The 22,323-nt window shown below is 40.1% G+C and overlaps 1 protein-coding gene across 1 annotated transcript in view; it reads left to right on the top strand.

Annotated features, from left to right (window-relative positions):
- LOC127055429 (glyoxal reductase-like) overlaps positions 1-22,323 on the top strand; it is a 93,949-nt gene that overhangs the window by 16,374 nt on the left and 55,252 nt on the right. Inside the window, 1 exon segment of the mRNA XM_050962380.1 lies at positions 13,785-14,033. Coding sequence (XP_050818337.1) covers positions 13,785-14,033 — 249 coding nt within the window.

Here is a 22,323-nt window from a genome sequence, read left to right as displayed (position 1 = left end):
TCCCTGTACTCAGTGCATGAAAGGAAGTCCTTTGCATTCTAGTACATAATTATATTCTAAGGCTGTATGTAATAGGAAGTATGAAAAATGTAGTTTGTCTTGAAGACATTGAGAATGTATCTTTTCATTTTCCTATTTGAAACTAAAAATAAAACACATTTAATCAGAGAGGTAACTTACTGTCAAACTTTAATGCTCAGTTTTAAGCCCCAGTGCTGCAAACAGATGTGCTAATGCTGTCCTTTGCCCCAAACACACTAACTCCAGTGGACCTCAGCAGGATTCTATGTGAGTCTAAGAGCCTGCATCACTGCATCAGTTTGCAGGATTGGGGTCTCTGCCTTATTTCAGCAAAGTATTTAAGCACATCCTAACTTTAAACACGAGTAGTCTCACTGGCTTCAGGGGCACTACTGTTGTGGTTAAAGTTAGGCACAAGCGTTAGTACCTTGCTGAACTGGGGTCTACACCAGCAATAGCTCTCAAGTATACTATATGATCATTATTGTAGCTATGCATGGTGTCAAGCGTCAGAGGGGTAGCCGTGTTAGTCTGGGTCTGTAAAAGCATGTGTGTGACTAAGTGGGTATTCACCCATGAAAGCTCATGCTCTAATACTTCTGTAAGTCTATAAAGTGCCACAGGACTCTTTGTCATTATTGTAGCTATGTTTTCAACTCCTAAGGTATCTAGATATAGACTCATAGACTCTAGGACTGGAAGGGACCTCGAGAGGTCATCGAGTCCAGTCCCCTGCCCTCATGGCATGACCAAATACTGTCTAGACCATCCCTAATAGACATTTATCTAACCTACTCTTAAATATCTCCAGAGATGGAGATTCCACAACTTCCCTAGGCAATCTATTCCAGTGTTTAACTACCCTGACAGTTAGGAACTTTTTCCTAATGTCCAACCTAAATCTCCCTTGCTGCAGTTTATGCCCATTGCTTCTTATTCTATCATTGGAGGCTAAGGTGAACAAGTTTTCTCCCTCCTCCTGATGACACCCTTTTAGATACCTGAAAAACTGCTATCATGTCCCCTCTCAGTCTTCTCTTTTCCAAACTAAACAAACCCAATTCCTTCAGCCTTCCTTCATAGGTCATGTTCTCAAGACCTTTAATCATTCTTGTTGCTCTTCTCTGGACCCTCTCCAGTTTCTCCACATCTTTCTTGAAATGCGGTGCCCAGAACTGGACACAATACTCCAGTTGAGGCCTAACCAGCGCAGAGTAAAGCGGAAGAATGACTTCTCATGTCTTGTTTACAACACACCTGTTAATGCATCCCAGAATCACGTTTGCTTTTTTTGCAACAGTATCACACTGTTGACTCATATTAAGCTTGTGGTCCACTATGACCCCTAGATCTCTTTCTGCCATACTCCTTCCTAGACAGTCTCTTCCCATTCTGTATGTGTGAAACTGATTGTTCCTTCCTAAGTGGAGCACTTTGCATTTATCTTTATTGAAATTCATCCTGTTTACCTCAGACCATTTCTCCAATTTGTTCAGATCATTTTGAATTTTGACCCAGTCCTCCAAAGCAGCTGCAATCCCTCCCAGTTTGGTATCGTCCGCAAACTTAATAAGCGTACTTTCTATGCCAACATCTAAATCATTGATGAAGATATTGAACAGAGCCGGTCCCAAAACAGACCCCTGCGGAACCCCACTTGTTATACCTTTCCAGCAGGATTGGGAGCCATTAATAACTACTCTCTGAGTACGGTTATCCAGCCAGTTATGCACCCACCTTATAGTAGCCCCATCTAAATTGTACTTTCCTAGTTTACCTATAAGAATATCATGCGAGACCGTATCAAATGCCTTACTAAAGTCTAGGTATATCACATCCACTGCTTCTCCCTTATCCACAAGGCTCGTTATCCTATCAAAGAATGCTATCAGATTAGTTTGACACGATTTGTTCTTTACAAATCCATGCTGTCTATTCCCTATCACCTTACCACCTTCCAAGTGTTTGCAGATGATTTCTTTAATTACTTGCTCCATTATCTTCCCTGGCACAGAAGTTAAACTAACTGGTCTGTAGTTTCCTGGGTTGTTTTTATTTCCCTTTTTATAGATGGGCACTATATTTGCCCTTTTCCAGTCTTCTGGAATCTCCCCCATCTCCCATGATTTCCCAAAGTTAATAGCTAGAGGCTCAGATACCTCCTCTATTAGCTCCTTGAGTATTCTAGGATGCATTTCATCAGGCTCTGGTGACTTGCAGGCATCTAACTTTTCTAAGTGATTTTTTACTTGCTCTTTTTTAATTTTATCTTCTAAACTTACCCTAATATATTAGCATTGTAGATTTTAACTCTCTTTGTATGAAGGTATTTTAAATGTTAGTTTTGTAATTATTGACCTCATAGTAAATTAACTCTTTTTCCTGCACCTGTTTAATATTTTTAAAAATATTGCCTTCTTTCCCATAGCTGCATAACTATAAATGATACATTGAACATTTATGCAAATATTAAGTCCATTGCTTATACTGTAAAATGATTAGTCTCATACAAAGATTATTTCTGCTGGGAACATTTGTCCTCAAAGGTAATCATCTCCTTTTGATAGATCACATTTGCCTCATACCTTTATGTGAAACTCAAAAAAAAAAAAAAAAAAAAAAAAAAAAAGCCACAAGCCTCATTTACTAGGAGAAGGATTCCAAAATCTGATATTGTTGCTCAACAGTTAATCTTTTTTAATTTACTCGGTAAAAACTTATATAAGTGCATTACAAGATCTTCATCAGAGTAATACAGGTTGATTTATAAAAAGCCTAAAATAAGGTATCAGAGGGGAAAAAAGAACATTAATGTTATGTGTGTTCAGTTTACTTACTGTTAATTTATACTTTTTGCCAGCGTACTGCACATATCATCCTTATCAGTTATGAAGTTAAAGTTCCATCAAGGTATAATAAGCACTGGAAGTAATTTCAATTGAGTTAACAAAAGGAATAAAATGAAAATAATTTAAAACTGGCTCACACCAGCAATTCTTTGTGCACTATTAACTACTAAGATCTAGTCACAAAACATTATTTCAAGAAGAAAAGGTTTAGTGAACCCTAGAAATTGGATTTGATTTATGCCAGAAAATCTGCCTTTTCACTGCTTGAGATTTCTATGGAAGAAAGCCACAGTCTTTTACCAAATGGTTTCTAAGGAAACATCTTATAGCAGAGCATCTGAAAACAATTTGGTTGTTAATGAGAAATAGTTCTCATGATGGTGGGAAAGTGTTGAGTGAAAGAAAAGGCTGCAAGATTTGGCAGTCTGTCCATAAAGGCATTTAAATAAATGTGTGCGGCAGTTCATCTTATGAAATTTCTACATGGATTACACATTCATAGCCTTCCTTTCAAATGTCCAGGTCCAATTTCAGACCTGTTCTTCTATAAAGATAAACTCTACAAAGAGGTTATGAGCAGTAGGAAGAAACATTTGTATATGAAAGCTGGGTACTTCAAATAGCATATCAGAGCCCATGTCACCCTGCAGCAAAGGTCTTTGCTTGCTCTGGGTCACACTGTGACTTTTAAAAACAGAACTGCGTTAGTGGGTTGGTGGTTGCTGAGTAGCATCCAGTGACAGTGAGTGGAGGCATTCTTTCTGAAGAATGCTGAGACATGCAGGGCCTCTATGGTTGCTATGGGGAGTACTCTCAGAAGTGGCTTTTATATGTCCTTTTCAAAAGTCCTGGTTAGAGAAATGCTAGCTGATATGCAGAGCAAGGGCTGAATCTTGTAGAAGAACATCTGAGGGCAAATCCACACTACAGCGCTACATTAGCGCAGCTGCACTGATGCAGCTGTGCCATTATAGCACATCTGGTCGAGATGCACTATTCCAACAGGATATTCCAGCATAATTACTCCACCTCCACAAGAGGCAGAAACTATGTTGGCGGGAGACCATCTCCCGCCGACATAGTGCCAGTCGGGACAGCGCTTAAGTTGATGTAACTTGCGTCGCTCAGGTGGATGTCTTTTTCACATCCCCGAGTGACATAAGTTGCATCTTAAGTGGTAGTGTAGACCAGCCCTCAGAGTCCATATCCTACCCTGCCCAGCCACGCCCTGGGATCTGGAGTGCCTCTGTCAACAATAGCTCCGCCCCCGTCTCCATCCATCCCTTTGCCCCATTGCTCTCAGGAAGTATAAACAGCAGCATTCTGGTTTCCCCCAGCATGGATACACAAAAAGTGGGAAAAGGGTCCTTCCTTCTTCTGCATTAGCACAGCTAGAATTGCCTTTTTTTTTTTTTTTTTTGCCTTTCAGTGGCTGAGTGGAATGGTAGAGAAGCTCTATTGCTTCCTTTTATTCCTCCTCATATGCAAGTCTACCAGTTTCTTTTAACTTGGGCTCCAGAGGAGGACAAAATTCTAGAATACATCTATGCACTCAACAGTAAATGAAATCCTGCAAACAGAGCTGAAAAAAATATAGATATGTAAAATTTCTCTACTTTAAGTTGTCCCAAGGGGAAAGAAAGTTCATGTTGGTTTCTCTAGTTACATTTTACATATTTCTTCATTGTTCCTTAAGAGAGAGATTTTTATTTCTCTTAAGGAATAAAGAGTATTCTTTATTCTTTAAAACTCTTAAGAGTTGTAGATTAAAAAAAGGTTGGCTTCCAACAAGACTACAACTATCCTTGCAAATGGTATTGAAAACCATTTTCATTAGATCGTCATTACCGCTTCAGGGGGAATCATTGCTGAAAACCATTGTGAGCAAAGGCTTGGTGTCCTTGGGTGAAATCCCACACTGTTTTCAGTAGGGCAGGATTTCACCCCTAATGTAGACAAGACCTTAAACAGCAGCCAGGGTGTAACGGCAGATTTTTATGTTGGGAAGTTTGGAATATCTATGCCCACCAACAGAAAATAATATTTATTTTAAACAAGAGTACAGCAGGAGTTTGGCAGGTTCTCAGCCCATAATAAGGTGTAGAGCAAAGTCCACTTGAGGAGTTGCACATAAACATTGATACTGTGCTGATTTTCAAATTAAATGTGTGTGGGGGAAGAGAAGGAAAAACAAATGAATTTTCTGAGAAGAAAAAACATGTGGGGGAGCTCTAGCTGACCTTCCCTGAAATATTCTTGAAAAAGATGCAGTCTCAATGCCAAAAATCCTCTCCCCAGTGGATTTTATCTTTATCTTAAATGGAACAATGTAGATTTTCCATGTTGTTTGCTTAAATGCGTGGATCAGATATAGATGAAACAGTGCCTGTTGTCTCTGTGGATAAAAGCTACTGTTTGCGGCACCTCTCCTTTTTTATTTTCTGCCATTTTCTGTCCGGTTTGCCTACTCTGCTCTCTTTTTCCTCTTCTTGTCTCTCCTTCTTCTGATTCTCTCCTCCCATCTACTTTCTGACTTCTCAAGCTTCTTCCTTTCTGCACTGCCCCTTCCAAGCTGTTAATGACACCAGCCATACATACGCTGATTATCCATTTCTCCCACCAGTCACCATGTGACTTTATCCACACAGCTCTCTACACATGGAATACCCTACCAATTGGGTTCCACCAAGCCACTGCATTCTCTTCATTCAGAACCCTCCTTAAGATTAATATCTTTCACAATGGCCACAACAAGTGAGTAAGCAATAATAGTAATTACAATAAAAAAGATGTAATTGGCCATTTGAGACGTGTCCAGGCCTAACTTAAAGTAACTTCAAGATCTTATTATTGTAACCCTTGGCTTTCCTCTCCTTATTCCTTTACTACCTTTTACCTCCACTAGTCACACTGAGAGGAAAGAGGGAGGGAGGCAACCCGCATTAATGGGGTTTGGCAGTGAGAGCATATCATCGCTTTTATTGCAGGTTGAACAATGCATTGGTATCTTAGTGCTCTGTCCTCATGAAAGGGAACTCTCTGCTCAGGGGAAAAAAAAAAGAAAGACTGTAGTTCTGCAGTGCCTGAGTATGCCTCTGATATCTTAACATCTGTGTGGGCTGTGCACTTTTTTTCTTTTAACTGATTTACTTCTGAGAGTTGGCCAAAGCATTATCCATATAACACAATCCAGTGTCTTCCCTCATTTATAATGCATAGTTTGTGGCATATAGAGACTGTACACTTAAGCTGGTTTGGAAATTGGGGAGGGATACATGAAAACGATCAAAAATTTGTTTCCATTTTTGTTGTTGAAATTTCTCTGCTAGTTCTACTACAGTCCTATCATTTCCCTGGGTTGCTCTTCTGTATTAAAGATGAGAGGAGCTGCAGTTCTCCATTGTCTGTATGTTACCTGCTGCTCTTGGATTTCTGGCAAGTTGTCAATGTATTCCTCACTTGAGCAAAATCTAGGTTTATTTGGAACATATATTGAGCCCTAAAATGAGATTAATATAAAAATATCGTGTGAAAATTATATAGAGTGACAATTTCATAACAAAATGAAACTTTGAGTCCAGCTGGTACGTATGAAACCTATGCTGTTCCAAAGCAGATAAAACACAATGAGTTACTTATGATGGGATGCTAAATACAGCTTTCATAGTAAGTGACCCTGTTATTGAAACATAAAACATCATATAGCAATAAGAGTGTTTGTGGTTTGTACTGCAGTAGGTGAGAAAGTTAACATGAGGCTGTCTGGCTCTGTGATGGCATATTTAGTTACACTTTTTAAACTTTTTTACACCGTGTTAAAAGTAATGCAAAAACAGACATATCACTGTTTAATTTTAATGCAGTTTGATGTAATAAGAATGCTCTGGTTGAGTAATTAATCAGATACTAGATCAGATAACTTCAGATAAATTAGCATGCTCATGGACTCTACATATGCTTTTCTTTTACATGGACAGAGTCATGTAAAAACTTACACATGTACGTAGACCCATTGACTTCAAGTACGTAAAGTTAGTAATAGTAAAACAAGAGTGGAGAATCAGACCCTATTATTTTAGATATTACAAGGTTATAAATTAATATGAAACAGGATCATTTTTCATACTAGCGCACACAGCTTTGGGATCTAGTTTTCCAAGGAAAAAAAGTAATGCCTGGTACTCCTTTACATTACTATTGACCCAAAGCATCTCTAGCAAAATATCTACAACTTCCAGTGAAGAAGGAGAGAGAAGGATAAGGGAGCTGCTTGGTAGACCTGCTGAGATTTGGACAGCAAACTCTGGGGGGGGGGGGAGAAGTGGGTGGAGGTTACTTACTTTTTTGCTCTTTAGCATGTTATCCCTCTCGTAATTGCTCTTCAGACTTTACCAGCTACATTATAAAAACAGTTCCTCTGGCCACCTGAACTTTGGTGTAGTTGGATTCTTGTGTGGCACTGTTTCTGGAGTGCCAGAGCAAGGGCTCAACTGAACAGACTTTAATGGTTGAATTGCTAATATCAAATTGCATGAAAACCCATGCATGTGGTTTCTTTAATTGAGGCAAACTTGTCTGGTGTTGTCTCTTAATCAAATGTAATTAATTCATATATTGGTTTGATCAGGGGACTCTAAAGAAAAAATGCATTGACAGCAAAGAGCTTTTTGGGTGAAGAAGAGGTAGAATGATTGTCTAGTCTTGCAGATTATTATTTTAAAATTGTTTTGCATCAATTAATTTTCTTTTGAAAAACAAAAGGCCACATTTTTTCTTGAAATGCATACATGCAACTCCATTAGTTGTATATCTGAATTAGTTATATATCTAAAACAAAAGTTACTTCCAAATGCTCCAAAAAGAAATTACATTAGAGAATCATAGAACTGTAGGGTTAGAAGGGACCCAAAGGTCATCTAGTCTAATCCCGTGCTGAGATGCAGGATTTGTGTCTAAACCATCCAGCCTCCTTTTGAAAACCTCCAGCGAAGAAGCTTCCACAACCTCCTGAGGCGTCTGTTCCATAGTCCTACTGTTTTTACAGTTTGGAAGTTTTTCCTGAGATTTAATCTAAAGATGCTGTGCTGTAGTTTGAACCCGTTGCCTCTTGTCCTGCCTCTGTGGCAAGAGAGAACAACTTTCCTCCATCTTTTTTATAGCAGCCTTTCAAGTATCTGAAGACTGCTATCATATCCCCCCTTAATCTCCTCTTTTCCAAACTAAAGCATACCCAGTTCCTTCAGCCTTTGCTCATATGGCTTGCATTCCATCCCTTTGATTATCTTTGTCACTTGCCTCTGGATCCTTTCCAGTTTCTCCACATCCTTTCTATACATTGGTGACCAAAATTGGACACAGTACTCCAGCTGAGGCCTAACCGGGGGCGGCTCTAGGCACCAGTGCAGCAAGCACGTGTCTGTGGCGGCAAACCGCAGGGGGCGGTATGCCGGTCGCCATGAGGGTGTCAGTCTGGCAGCCTTCGGCGGCGTTTCTGCAGGAGGTCTGCCGGTCCCGCGGTTTCAGCGGTAATTCGGTGGTGGGTATGCTGAAAGAGCGGTACCAGCAGATCACCCGCTGAACTGCCGCCTAATCTGCGTGACTGCCAGACCTACAGAAACGCCACCAAAGGCTGCCTGACTGCTGTGCTTGGGGGGCAAAAAACATAGAGCCACCCCTGGCTCCTCCTGTGACTTGCATGCTATGCCTCTGCTAATGCAACCTAAAATTGTATTTGCATTTTTTGCAACAGCGTTGCATTGCTGGCTCATGTTGAGGTTGTGATCCACCACAACTCCAAGATCCTTCTCAGCTGCCAAGCGACTTTCCCCCCAATCTATATATGTGCGTTTACTTTTTCTTCCCTAAGTGTAGTATCTTACCTTTGACTTTTATTTAATTGTTTAGCCCAGTTCTCAAATTTATCAAGATCCTTCTGAATTTTAGCTCTATCCTCCAAAGTATTGGTAACCCCCCCGCTATCTTTGTGTCATCTGCAAACTTGATCAGTATGCTCTCTATTCCTACATCCAGGTAGTAAATAAAGATGTTAAACAACACCAGACCTGGATAGTACATTCAAATAATGGTAAAAGTCTGGCTTAACAATAAACATTTAAAAAAAACCCCAACCAACCAAAAATAAAGAAAAGATAATAAAATAAGTTCAGAGTTAAGGTTATACCTTTGTCCTTAACTCATCATTGTGCCCTGCTGAATTACAGCACATGTGGTACTGCAACAGTATGAACAATGTGAGAAGCCTGCAACTAGTCTGAGTAGCATTATTAGTTCTTTAATTCCTGGTTTTCATGATTTCAGTTGCTCATAATAGAGACTTTTTACATTTTCTGTAGCTATATGATATGGCTAATTTTAGTTTATAGATATTCAGAGAATTCCTCTCCGTTGTCTGTTAATTTCCTCTGAACATATTACACACTCAATCATTAGAAGAGAAACAATAACAAACTGAAATCTCCACAATTCTCCATCATAAAAGGGTTAAAAAAGTAAAAGTTTGTGTGTGCTTAAATATTCTTACTCGAATGCATTATGCATGAAAAGGGTCTGAGCCCATGTGCAAGACCTCTGAATGAACTTCATTCATTCCGTACTTGGAAATGTCTATTCAACCACAAACAGACATAATAGTTACAACCTAATTTTTTTTGGTGTCAAGAGTAGCTTATTAAAAGTGAAAAGATCATTATGTAAAATGTCGTAACTTTTCTGTGGTAGTTATATAATTTTACATTCCTTTAAAATCTCATGGTGTAATTATATAAGGATATTCTTTTTAAATTGTTAAAGTGTGGTAATGGATATCATTTTAAATGTCTAAACAGTTAATATGAAGTTTTTGCAACATCTAGTATATGAACATAATTTGTTTTAGCTTTGTGAATTTTAATGTGAAACAAATATATGCATACTCATTTCTGGATCTTCTGTGAACCAACTCTCATATTATTCATATTTACTGCTAATGTTTAACCCCCCCATGTTTTTTTTCACTTTTAAAATATTAATCTTTATTTCATATTTGAAGAAATAAAAGATTTGCTGTGCAATAGTACAGTATTACCCATTCATTAGGCCTGATTCTGATTTTACTTGCACTGGTTAAAATCAGGGGTCCCTCCACTGAAGTCAGTGGTGTTTCATCAACTTAGAGTTAGTACACCTATCAGGTTAAAGCTGTTTTGTTTAAAATTGGCATGGAGTAATAGGAGAGATTAGGCAGCGACAGTATCACGACCTTCATTCTGAGATAGTGATTGGACATAATGTTACAAGAATTTTAGGAGAATCTAGCTTGATTTATTCATGCAACATAGGAATTATCTAAACTCTCCTCATTCCAACACCTATTTTTTAAAACAGTGATTCCCAATGTATTTACTATTGTAGGCCGCATATGCTGTTCTCTGCGTTTTATGTGGGCCACATCCACGCAATATATAGTACCTGTATGACCCTGAGGATGTTGCATGGGCCACATCTGTGTGCTGACTGAGCTGCAAGCAGCCCATGGGCCATGGATTGACAACCACTGGGGTTTAGAAAGTTCCAAGAGGCAGAGTCCCATGGACCAGGGTGGGCAGTGACTCCCACTTTTCACCTTATCCAGGAATAGTGGATACTAAGGTGAGGGTAGGAAAACCACTATTATTTTATATATTTCCCTTAATTCTCCCTTGTGATAACCCTAGTGACTGTACAACAGAGGAGGGCAAACTTTTTGGCCTGAAGGCCACATTTGGGTATGGAAATTGTATGGCGGGCCATGAATACTCAGAAAATTGGGGTTGGGGTGCAGGAGGGGGTGAGGGCTCTGGCTGGAGGTGGGGCCAAAATGAGTTCAGGGTGTGGGAAGGGGCTTGGTGCAGGAGGGGTGGAGTGCAGGGGGGTGTGAGGGCTCTGGCTGGGGCTCTGGGCTCTGGAGTGGGGCTGGGGACGAGGGTTTTGGGGTGCAGGAGGGTGCTCCAGACTGGGATCGAGGGAGTCGTAGGGCAGGAGGGGGCTCAGGGCTGGGGAAGGGGAGAGGCTTAGGGTTTCAGGCTCCAGGCAGCGCTTACCTCAAGCAGGCCCCGGAAGCAGCGGCCTGTCCCTTCTCCAGCTCATACATGGAAGCACAGCCAGGCGGCTTTGCACGCTGCCCCATCCACAGGCACTGCCCCTGCAGCTCCCATTGGAGCACTGGAGGGGGACCATGCTGCTGCTTCCAGGAGCTGCATGGAGTGGCCCCCGACCCTGCTCCCAGGCTGGAGCGTTGAAGCGGGGCAAGGCGCAGACTCTGCTCCCCAGCGGGAACTCAAGGGCTGGCGTAAAACAGCTGGCGGGCCGTAGTTTGCCCACCCTTGATATATACAGTATACTTACCAGGTTTGAAGGGTGGAGAAAACCAGCAGGGGATATATCACTTGAATAATATTCTGTATCCTGGAGTCCTTTGTCCCTTTTAGGTTCAATAATGACTCAGTTATCACAGGGCTGCCCAGGGAGCCAGGGGCAAGTGGGGCAGTTTGCCCTAGGCCCCGCAGGGGCTCCGCGAGCTGCTCTGGGTTTTCAGCGGCACTTCGATGGTGAGCCCTTCACTCACTCCGGGTCTTTGGCAGCGGGTCCCTCAGTGCAGCAGGAGACTCAGAGCGAGTGAAGGACCCGCCGCTGAAGTGCTGCTGAAGCCTCGGAGTGCCGCTCAATGAGTACAAGCGCCGCAAGCAGCGGAAAAAAAAAAAAAAAGCTGTGATCGGTGGCACTTAGGCTGCTCTACCGCCGCTGCTTCATTCTCTGGCTGCATTCAGTGGCAGGTCCTTCCCTCCAAGAGGGACCTGCTGCTGAATTGCCACCGAAGACTTGGCCCTGCCCCAGGCCCCCTGAATCCTCTGGGCAGCCCTGGGTTATCATGTAGGGTCTGATACTGCAATTTGTATTGTGCAGGCAGACTGCTGTGCCCATGGAGAGCCACAATGAAAAGCCTTAATGCGGATGCAGCAGTCTGTCTGCCCGCTGTCAGTTACAGGACTAGGGCCTTTGATAGCAGTCATAGTCTTAGAAACTCACTTTTATGAGTTGACTGAGCATGTCCCCAAACAGAGATTGTGGAAAATATTGCTGTTGGGAAAAGACTGTGAAGGGGTGGGTGGCTTTTAGCAGGAAAAACAACTAATAGAAAGACAGAAGATAAAACAGTCCCCTCTTCACACTCACAAACACTCTTTATCTAATAGATCTTCTGCTAATGGCTTTTCCTGCTAAGTATTCTCATCCTTCCATCCCCTTGACATTAAAATACATTTATTTAGTACATCCAATGAATGCCTAGGCAGTGCAAATTACACTGTTTTATCATTTAAACCCCATTTACGTCCATTTTCTGTCCCAGGGGTTCTCAACCTTTTTGTTGCTGAGGCCCTACTCAACCGGCTGTAAAAACGCCGGGGCCTGGCAGGGGAATGGGGGGGCGGGGAATGCGGGAAACAGGCCACGGGGGGACCCTTGGCATAGGAATAGTTTTACTTCTAATGGGGTGGGGGCAAAGGCTGGCAGGACTTGAGCAAGCTCCACAGCTGCACAGTCCAGGGAGGAAGCAACACCTCCACCCCCTGACTTCCTCAAGAGGCCACCCAGCTTGTCTGGACTGTGGGGGAATGCAACCAAAATATATAACTCCAAGGAGGCTCAGTTCAAAAAAATTGAAAACTGCTCAGGGTGCAGGGAGGAGTTAGCTAGGGGCTGTGTGCAGGCAGGGAGGTAGCTCAGGGTGCAGGCAGGGGGTAGGTAGGGGTGGGTGCAGGCACAGGGGTAGCTCAGTGTGCAGGCAGGGGGTAGCTAGGGCTCTGTATGGGTGGGATGGGGGGCTCCTAGTGCAGCTCCCAGCTTCAGTGGGGTCAAGGGGTGGCAGCGGCGCTGGGGCTCCCAGCTTCAGCCCCTAAGCTCCTGGCTTGGGTGGGGGGAGGTTTGCCAATTTCAGCCCCATGTCGCTCCCGGCTTTAGGGGCTGTGGGTGAGAGGCCCTGGCTTCAGCCCCATGCTGCTCCTGGCTGGGGCGGGGAGGCCACCAGCTTCAGCCCTGTGCTGCTCCTGGCTTCAGCGCTGGGGCTCAGAACACCAGGTTTCAGCAGTGGAGCTCCATGGCCTCCCTAAAAGGCCTTGTGGATCCCCAGGGGGCCACAGACTACCAGCTGAGAACCGCTGTGCTATGCCATCTGTAACTTACACTACTGTTTCGGTTCAATGAATTTGGGAAATTTATATGGGAATTACACTGTTTACACTGGAGATTAATATGGCCCTTTATGCAGTATTGTAGTGTAATATTAACCTGGGGCTCCATGGAATTTCATGGAGTAAAGACCTCAGGATTTGTCTCTTCCACAGCAGATTGCTGTATCTAACTCATTCTTTTTAAGAAGTGACATACTGATACTTTTATTTTTTACTTTAATATTTAATTAATATTTCCACTATATAAATATATATATTACACACAACATGGAGAATGAATGTGGTTTATATTTATTTGCCATACTGTATATTACTTTTCTCTGTCCTCTAAGGATACTGGTTTCAGAAGTAACTAATTATAGTAGTGTATGCTCATAGGTCATGAAATCCTATAGGCCCGATTCTGATCTCACTTTTTTACGATTGTATACTGCTGAAATGTCTGTGATTTCAGTAAGTTGCTCCTGATTTACACCAATGTAGATGAGATCAGAATTAGACCCTGTGTTCTCCTAGGATCTGTATTTTTTTAGTATATGCTCTCGTTCAATTCCCATTTCTTTTGTATAATTTTTTGAGGACTCAATATGTTAATTGTCACAACAGCAAAAATTGCAAGCTGATAAATCTGGCAAAATTCTGTTTGTCATTAAGTAATAACAATTCACGCCTATTAACTTTTGCTTAGGTACTTCCCATCAAGGTGGATATTCCCATGATGCTGTGGTGTATGCACTACAAAAATGTGGCATTCGTCATATTGATACAGCAAAAAGATATGGCTGTGAATTACTTCTTCAGAAAGCTATCAAAGAAAGTGATGTGAAGCGGGAGGACCTCTGGATAACTACCAAACTCTGGCATAGTGACTATGGCTATGAAAACACAAAACAAGCCTGCCTGGATTCATGCAAAAGACTTGGTGTTCAGTACCTCGGTATGAAACATTTTTATGTTGTTAATTTACTTTGCCTCACATGTGAGTCTTGAGGAAGATAAATAAATTCTAGGATGGACTTTATAACAGATATAGACCATGGGTGCCAAATTCTTCCCTTAGTTATATGTCTGCAAACCTCTTGTCCCAACTGATCTTCACGAGGGTTGCATGTATGTAACTGAGGGCACAGAATATGGCCCTAGAATTGTAGCTGTTGCAAGATCTTTTTTTAATCAACTAGAATGAATTTTGTAAAATTGCATTTACTCGTTAAATTGAGTTGGGGATCATCAGGGCCGGCTCTAGCCATTTCGCCGCCCCAAGCACAGCAGCACGCCGCGGGGGGGCGCTCTGCCGCTCGCCAGTCCCACAGCTCCGGTGGACCTCCCGCAGGCGTCCCTGCAGAAGGTCCGCTGGTCCCGCAGACCCTCTGCAGGGACGCCTGCGGTAGGTCCACCGGAGCCGCCTGCCGCCCTCCCGGCAACCGGCAGAGTGCCCCCTGCGGCATGCCGCCCCAAGCGTGCTGGGGCCTGGAGCCGCCCCTGGGGATCATCTATACAACAGTTCAGATGTGTTGGTTAAGGATACAAAGATTGCTATGTAAACTTTAAAATAAGTTCACTTTTAAAGTCCTGGTTGCTTGCATGGTTTATTATAATTTCTGAAATGTCCAATCTGAAAATATGGGGTCACCTTTGAAAATGTCACCCTTTAAACTTTCTCTAAAATTATGAATATGTTTTACAAGTTTTCACTAGCTAGCTTGCTATCTGATGCCATAGACTTTGGGTACAATTTTCAAAAGAGCTCAAGTGATATAGACATCTAAGTCCCATTGAAAATCAATGATATTTAGGCACTTTTGAAAATTCTATCCTAGTGATGTACCTACAGTATAGTATATCATAATCAGGGAAACTGACATGGCTGCCACCGGAGCTCGTGTCATAGAGCATAGAATATCATCTTAGGTAAGAAGAAGCTGTAGTGGTGACACTAGTTAATTGTCCATTATCTTTTGATAGCAATAGGGGGATGTCATAGAAATAAAAATGGAGAGTATTTTAAAAGTTTTTTGGGGGAGTGGGGGGCACTTTCTCTTTCCTAGCTGAAAGGGGAGAGGAAATGAAAAATAACAATGTAAGATTATCTTACTGTAGAAGCTTAGACTAAAATGTCAGTGTTGACTGCCAAGGAAAATAAATATAACGGTCAAACTTATCAGTGGTGGCACTGAAAACCTTCCCTTTGCTCCTCTTCTGCTTCCTGCACCACTAGCATTACCAATAAATAAAGTGTAAGGCAGAAACAAACAGCTTTTGTAAAAAAAAAAAAAAAAATACACACAAAGGTTTTGTGGAATATCTTACCGAGTGCTGGGCTTAGGGTTTTGCCCCTGAGTGTATTGTAAGGTGAACAAAACGAGAATCCAAGTAATTTATCATATTTTCAATTTTATCAATTTACTATAGTGTATGCAATAAAAGATTGTGACATATGTCTATGCACACATGGTGTGTTCTAGTTCTGTTAATTGTACAAATGAATCTATTAGTGGTTTCCTACAGACTAATGTGAAATGTTGTAAAGTGACTTCCATAACTTCGATGCAGTACAGATACTGATCACTGGAAGGATGTTCTCATAAATAAGGAACTGCAATCCATGACTTTGTCCTCTCTATCTAAATTAAGAAGGAACATATTTTCTCCATCACTGCTCTCCCTTTAATTCATCTGCTCCTCATGTTTTGTATTTCCTCTCTTGTTAATCTGCTTGCTGTGGCACTGGTGCTGAATGCTGATGAGAGAAAACTTGATCCAACTCCAGAAAATCATTTTTGGATAATTTATTTCAATACTGCAAACTTTTGTATCCTTTTTGGGTACTAAATTGATAAGACTGAGAACTCGTACAAATAATCAGCAGATACATTTTTTCCCCCCAGGAATAGTTGCATTAAAAAACTTATTTTCAGGTGGCAGAAGTATTTTAGTTGCTGTTACCATCTAGCCCCTGGAATGGCATGAGAGAAAGAGAGCGAGTGAGATAGCTTGTGTTTGTTAGGTATGTTCAAATCTTCTGATTTGGGAACCTCATGGCTGAGTCTCCTCTTGTTAACATCACGTTTATGCTAGTGTAATTTCATTGACATCTCGTGAGATATTAATTTGCACTTGTGTAAATGAGGTAAGGATCAGATCTTTTATTTTTAAGATTGTGACATTTAGCTACAGCCTTCCTCTGAGGGCAGGAGAAAGCCACACTTCCCTTGTGCTGCACATGCAACTGTCTCCCAGGGTTCCCTGCTGTGCACAGGAGCACACAAACTGCTGCACTTCTTTAAGGGGTGAAGCACACTCCCTTTACATGGTGAGCCATCTCTGCTGACAACTGACTAGCCATAGCTCCAGCCATAGTTCCACCTCTTCCTGCTGCCTTTGGGGTGCAACTGTACCCACAGGAGAGTAACTGGAAAGAATAGAGACTGCAGTTTGGCCCATCCTTTAAGTGTGTTGTGTACCCACCTAAAAGCCAGGCAGAATCTAGCTCAGGGGTCAGCAACCTTTCACAAGTGGTATGCCGAGTCTTCTTTTATTCCTTCTCATTTAAGGTTTCGCGTGCCAGTAATACATTTAAACATTTTTAGAAGGTCTCTTTCTATAAGTCTATAATGTATAAACTATTGTGGTAAAGTAAAGTAAATAAGGTTTTTAAAATGTTTAAGAAGCTTCATTTAAAATTAAATTAAAACGCAGAACCCCCAGGACCGGTGTCCAGGTGAGTGCCTATGTGAGTGCCACTGAAAATCAGCTCACGTGCCGCATTCGGCACTCATGCCATAGGTTGTCTATCCCTGATGTAGCTGATAAAAGTTGTCTTGTTTCAATTTGCTGTGATTACATAGTCATAACTCAGGCTGGTCATTTGCCACTCTGTTGGTTGTTAACAGGTTCCAGTTTTTTGCAGTTTAAATTTAAAAATTCATAGCTACTCTTGCAGAGACATTTTAACTTTCATTTTAAATGTGGCCTGACTTTTAGAGGAGTTGAGCATTCACAAATGCTATTAGAGTCAATAGGAGTTGAAAATCAGGCTATATGATTATAGTCCTTATGGTTGTGAAGATAGCCTTCCAAACACTAACCTAGTAAAAACAGATACTGCACAGTCTCTCTCTGTCTTACCAACAAATAATGCTTCTGCGGAAGGTTCCTTTTTTAATAAAGTGCATTTAGAAATTACGATAATTCTGTAACAGCATGTAATGTGGGAATGTGTAACATTCCTTAGGAAAACAAGACCTGTTAACTTTTTTTATGAGAATTGTATCAATAATCTAAATGTATTATGGTTTTTTTCTTATTTGAGTGGTTTATTATACCTTTAATAAATTTTTTAATTAAAGCACTTTACATGTTTGACAAAATGTATGACATGACTTTTGAGGTGGAGAGACTCAGCTAAAATTATGAGCTACTGTTTTTTTGTCATGGCAAATCTGATTATTTCACATTTATTAGCTGGAATAAATTTGGACTGAATTCCCATTATTCCAATTTACTTCTGTTTCTAGGATGTTTTGATGGACTTTGAGGCAAAAAATACTATCAGCGGCATCTTTTGGCATAAAATTACAAGTGTTTTGACAGTGCAAAAGTATGAAATCTTCTGAGAATACATCTCCGCCCCCAGAACTTGAAACTTCTCACAAATCTTATGAATGTAACCACAATGCAGAGACCTACATAAGGGGATCCAGTTAAAGGCTGGTAGACCTAAAATTAGATATACCAGCTCTGTTTTCATTCATGAGCATGCACCTAATTTAATGTCAGCCTTCCATAGACCAGTCTTCTTCATTCTTATGAACAGGCAGGGTATGAAAATATATGATGAGAAAAGTTCTGCAGATGATAAGGCAATGTGTGTCCAAGCTTATTTGGAAAGCAAATTGTTTTTATTATGAGCATCTGTGATACAATTGCTGAAACCAGCAATTCTTCTGTGAGAGAAGGGTATATGGACTAAGGAGCAGGGTAAAATACTAAATGAAATTTTCTTGATAGTATTATAATATATTAACAAGAATTCTTTTCTTCTAATAATTCTATAAAAGATATATGGATGATGCAATAAAATGGAAGATACTTAAACAATGCCTTTGTTTTTACAATTTATATTTTTATATTATAGAGCAAATCTGACTATTTAATATGACTGAAAATTGAAAAGACACTAAAGCCCCAGAAACTTTAACCACATGGAACCCCTGATTCCATGCGAAGCCCGTTGACTTCAGTGAGGCTTGGTGAGAACTGATGGATCTGCCCATGCAGAACAAATCATAGGATCACAGTCTAAAATAGTAGAAACTGATAAGAAGTAATATGAAATAGTCTAAAGAATTCTCATACATCTGTGTTGCTAATATAAACCAGTCACTGCTTTAAGACAAAGTGCTCCAAGCAGAATTTTGTTACAGAGCCTTTCCAATGAGCACTTTTGGACAAATGGTATTAAGAGAGCCGTGTTCATGGTTTTTCTTTTTTTTTTTAATTAGTGGATTATATATCCATGAGAAGATGGAAATGTGTATTATTTATGGGCAGTGGTTAAAACAAATATTCCATTACTTGCATTTTCTAAATGTGGTCCCTGATCTTTCCATTTAAGATTAGTGTCTAGCATCCATGATATGGAATAGCAGCAAATCTTCTAGGTTTGGCAATACAAGAATACATTCCTTTGGATTTGGACACTGCCCCCCAAATAATTTCTTGTTGAGTATGCTTTGTGGGTTACTGAATTCATAAACTATTTTGCTTTCCTCATGTCTGTGTTGAACCTCAGATTCTTGTTAGCTGTATGCATTTTATTAGGTTGAGAATTTGAGTGGAATCATGAACTTTAGTTCCCCTAACAAGCATGCTACTGACTTTTAACTGTGTAAAACTAGCTTTGCATTTTGAATGAAGATGAGCTTTTCTGGGCTTTGTTGTCTCTGGATGTGACTACAACTAAGAAAATAATGACCCACCAAGTGACTTAAGTATCACAATCTAAAAATACTCCATACACTGATTTTTATTAGGGTTACCTACAGTGTCATATTTTGATATTCCAGCCTCAGGGCCATATTTACTACTGCATTATTCCAGTTTGATTGCCTTTAAAGGGTGCTGGAAACAAATTTCATAGCCAAAGCATCTTGTATTTAACAGTAGTTAAATGGTTGTTAATGACTTTGATTTCTTCCTTGATGCAAAAAGTTATTTCTTTTACATGCAGCTAGGAATCATAGCAACTATTACATAATTCTGCCTTTAAGTGACATACATTAATACATTAATTTGGATTTTCTAAGCAAGCATTTTTGAAAATGAATTACCTAGTGATTCCATTCGCGCTAGTGGCCAAGAAGCAGAATTCAGTCTTCAACACTATTGCTTTATTCAGGAATATTAGAAATGATGTTGTCTCCTGCTTTTTTAACACTGTGTTTTAACATTGCTATTTATACTATTACCTAATTAACAGCTAACTAGTAAAATGACCACTCACAATTTACAAAACATTTTGGTCATGGGAGCTCTTCTCAAAACGTGCCAGTCTAGTGGACTAAGGGTATTTTGTTGTATTATTTAATACTAATTTCCTAACAGAAATTTGTTAAATTAATAATTTTTGTGTTCATGTAATCCTCAAAGGAGAAGAACATTTGGGCAAATCAAAGTGTGTGTATTGTGTATATACACTTGGTAGTGTGCATATATATACACACATGCAAACACATATACATACTAGAGCTGTCAATCGCAGCTAATTCATGTGATTAATTCAAAAAATTAACCATGATTAATAGCTCTATTAAACAATAGAATACCAACTGAAATTTATTAAATATTTTTGGATATTTTTCTACATTTTCAAATATATTGATTTCTATCACAACACAGAATGCAAAGTGTACAGTGCTCAATTTGTATAATATTTGATTACAAATATTTGCACTGTAAAAATGATAGAAGAAATAGTATTTTTCAGTTCACCTCATACAGATACTGTCGTGCAATATCTTTATCATGAAAGTGTAACTTACAAATATAGATTTTTTTTGTTACATAGCTGAAATCAAAAACAAAACAATATAAAACTTTGGAGCCTAAAGTCCACTCAGTCCTACTTCTTGTTCAGCCAATCTCTAAGACAAACAAGTTTGTTTACATTGCAAGAGATAATGTTGCCTGCTTCTTATTTACAATGTCACCTGAAAGTGAGAACAGGGCACTTTTGTAGCCGGTATTGCAAGGCGTTTACATGCCAGATATACTAAACATTCCTATGTCCCTTCATGCTTCGACCACCATTCCACAGGACATGCTTTCATGCTGATGATGCTTGTTAAAAAAAAATACTTTAATTAAATTTGTGAGTGAACTCCTTGTTTCCTGTTCTGTTTTACCCACATTCTGCCATATATTTCATGTGTTAGCAGTCTCAAGTGATGACTCAGCACCTGTTGGTTTAAGAACACTTTCACAGCAGATTTGCAAAATGCAAAGAAGGTACCAATGTGAGATTTCAAAAGACAGCTACAGCACTCCACCCAAGGTTTAAGAATCTGAAGTGCCTTCCAAAATCTGAGAGGGACAAGGTGTGGAGCATGCTTTCAGAAGTCTTAAAAGAGAAACACTCCAATGCAGAAACTACAGAAACCACCAAACCACCAAAAAAGAAAATCAACTTCTGCTGGTGGCATCTGACTCTCATGATGAAAATGAGCATGAGTCCATCCGCTTTGCTTTGAATCATTATCGAGCAGAACTCATCATCAGCTTGGATGCACGTCCTCTGGAATGGTGGTTGAAGCATGAAGGGACATATGAATCCTCAATGTATCTGGCACATAAATATCTTGTGACGCTTGTTACAACAGTGCCATGCAAACGCCTTTTCTCACTTTCAGGTGACATTGTGGGCAGCATTATCTCCTGCAAATTGTAACTATACTTGTTTGTCTCAGCAATTGGCTGAAGTAGGACTGAGTGGACTTGTAGGCTTTAAGGTTTTACATTGTTTTATTTTTGAGTGCAGTTAGTTTTTTGTACATAATTCTTCATTTGTAAGTTCAACTTTCATGATAAAGAGACTGCACTACAGTACTTGTATTAGGTGAATTGAAAAATACTGTTTCTTTTGTTTTTTACAGTGCAAATATTTGTAATCAAACATAAAGTGAGCACTGTACACTTTGTAGTCTGTTTGTAATTTAAATCAATATATTTGAAAATGTAGAAAACATCCAAACATATTGAAATAAATGGTATTCTATTATTGTTTAACAGAACATTTAATTGAGACTAATGTTTTTAAACACACGATTAATCGAGATTAATTTTTTTAATCGCTTGACAGCCCTAAAACATACATATAGTAAATGAAATTTCAGGACTTGATCTCTTTTCAAATGCTCAGCGTTCACAATGATTATTCCATAAATCATAATCAGATCTCCATTTCAGTGACTAATATAGAAATATAATCACTGAATAAACTTTAAAAAATGAAACTGGAGTGGCAGCACCACCGCTCTTTGAAAGGGTACAGTATGCACTTCCCTCCCTCTCCAGGTCAGTTCTGTTCTCTGGTATAGCGAGTGCAATCCACACACCTTTGAGATATCAAGCTTTGTCAAAAGCACAAGCCTGGAAAGGTTCTTGCATTTGGTGGTGATATTCACCCCAGAGCACAGGGTAATCTCTTGTGGCCAGATCTAGGCCCTATTGAAGTGGGATTTTTGCCATTGACTTCCTTAGGATCAGAATTGCCCCTTAAAATGAGCATAAGCTTTTGTATGAGTGCCCTGCTTTGGGATGAATTTTGCCCTAGGGAAGAAAAGGCTTCAAGGGCTGGTTCCCGTACAAGGAGAGAAGGAGGGTGCAGAAGACTACTTATATGCTTCACCACTCTTTGTACACTATCATGTAAGTAGCCACAATCTGCCTTTTAAAGTATATTTCAAACATTGCAGTGTGGTACAGCCTTTTATAGACTTTTTTTCTCAACATCTGAGTACCTTTTGATTTTTTGCTTTTTAAAATAAGCTTGCTGTGATTGCATTTACTTAATCATAGAGGCTGAAATTCACTTAAGTGCAGAGGTTTTAATGGATGAATATGGCCTCATTCATCTCTGAATTGAAGTAAATTTCACCAAGAGTTTGCAGACTGAGCAGATCTGCAAGTAGTGTTGCTTTATCATGCCAACACTAAACTCATTTTAA

Source organism: Gopherus flavomarginatus, chromosome 7 (assembly GCF_025201925.1).
Source record: "Gopherus flavomarginatus isolate rGopFla2 chromosome 7, rGopFla2.mat.asm, whole genome shotgun sequence".
In the NCBI taxonomy this organism is placed as follows: Eukaryota; Metazoa; Chordata; order Testudines; family Testudinidae; genus Gopherus; species Gopherus flavomarginatus.
The sequence above is the reverse complement of the archived record's forward strand: the minus strand, read 5'-3'. Positions and strand labels throughout refer to the sequence as shown.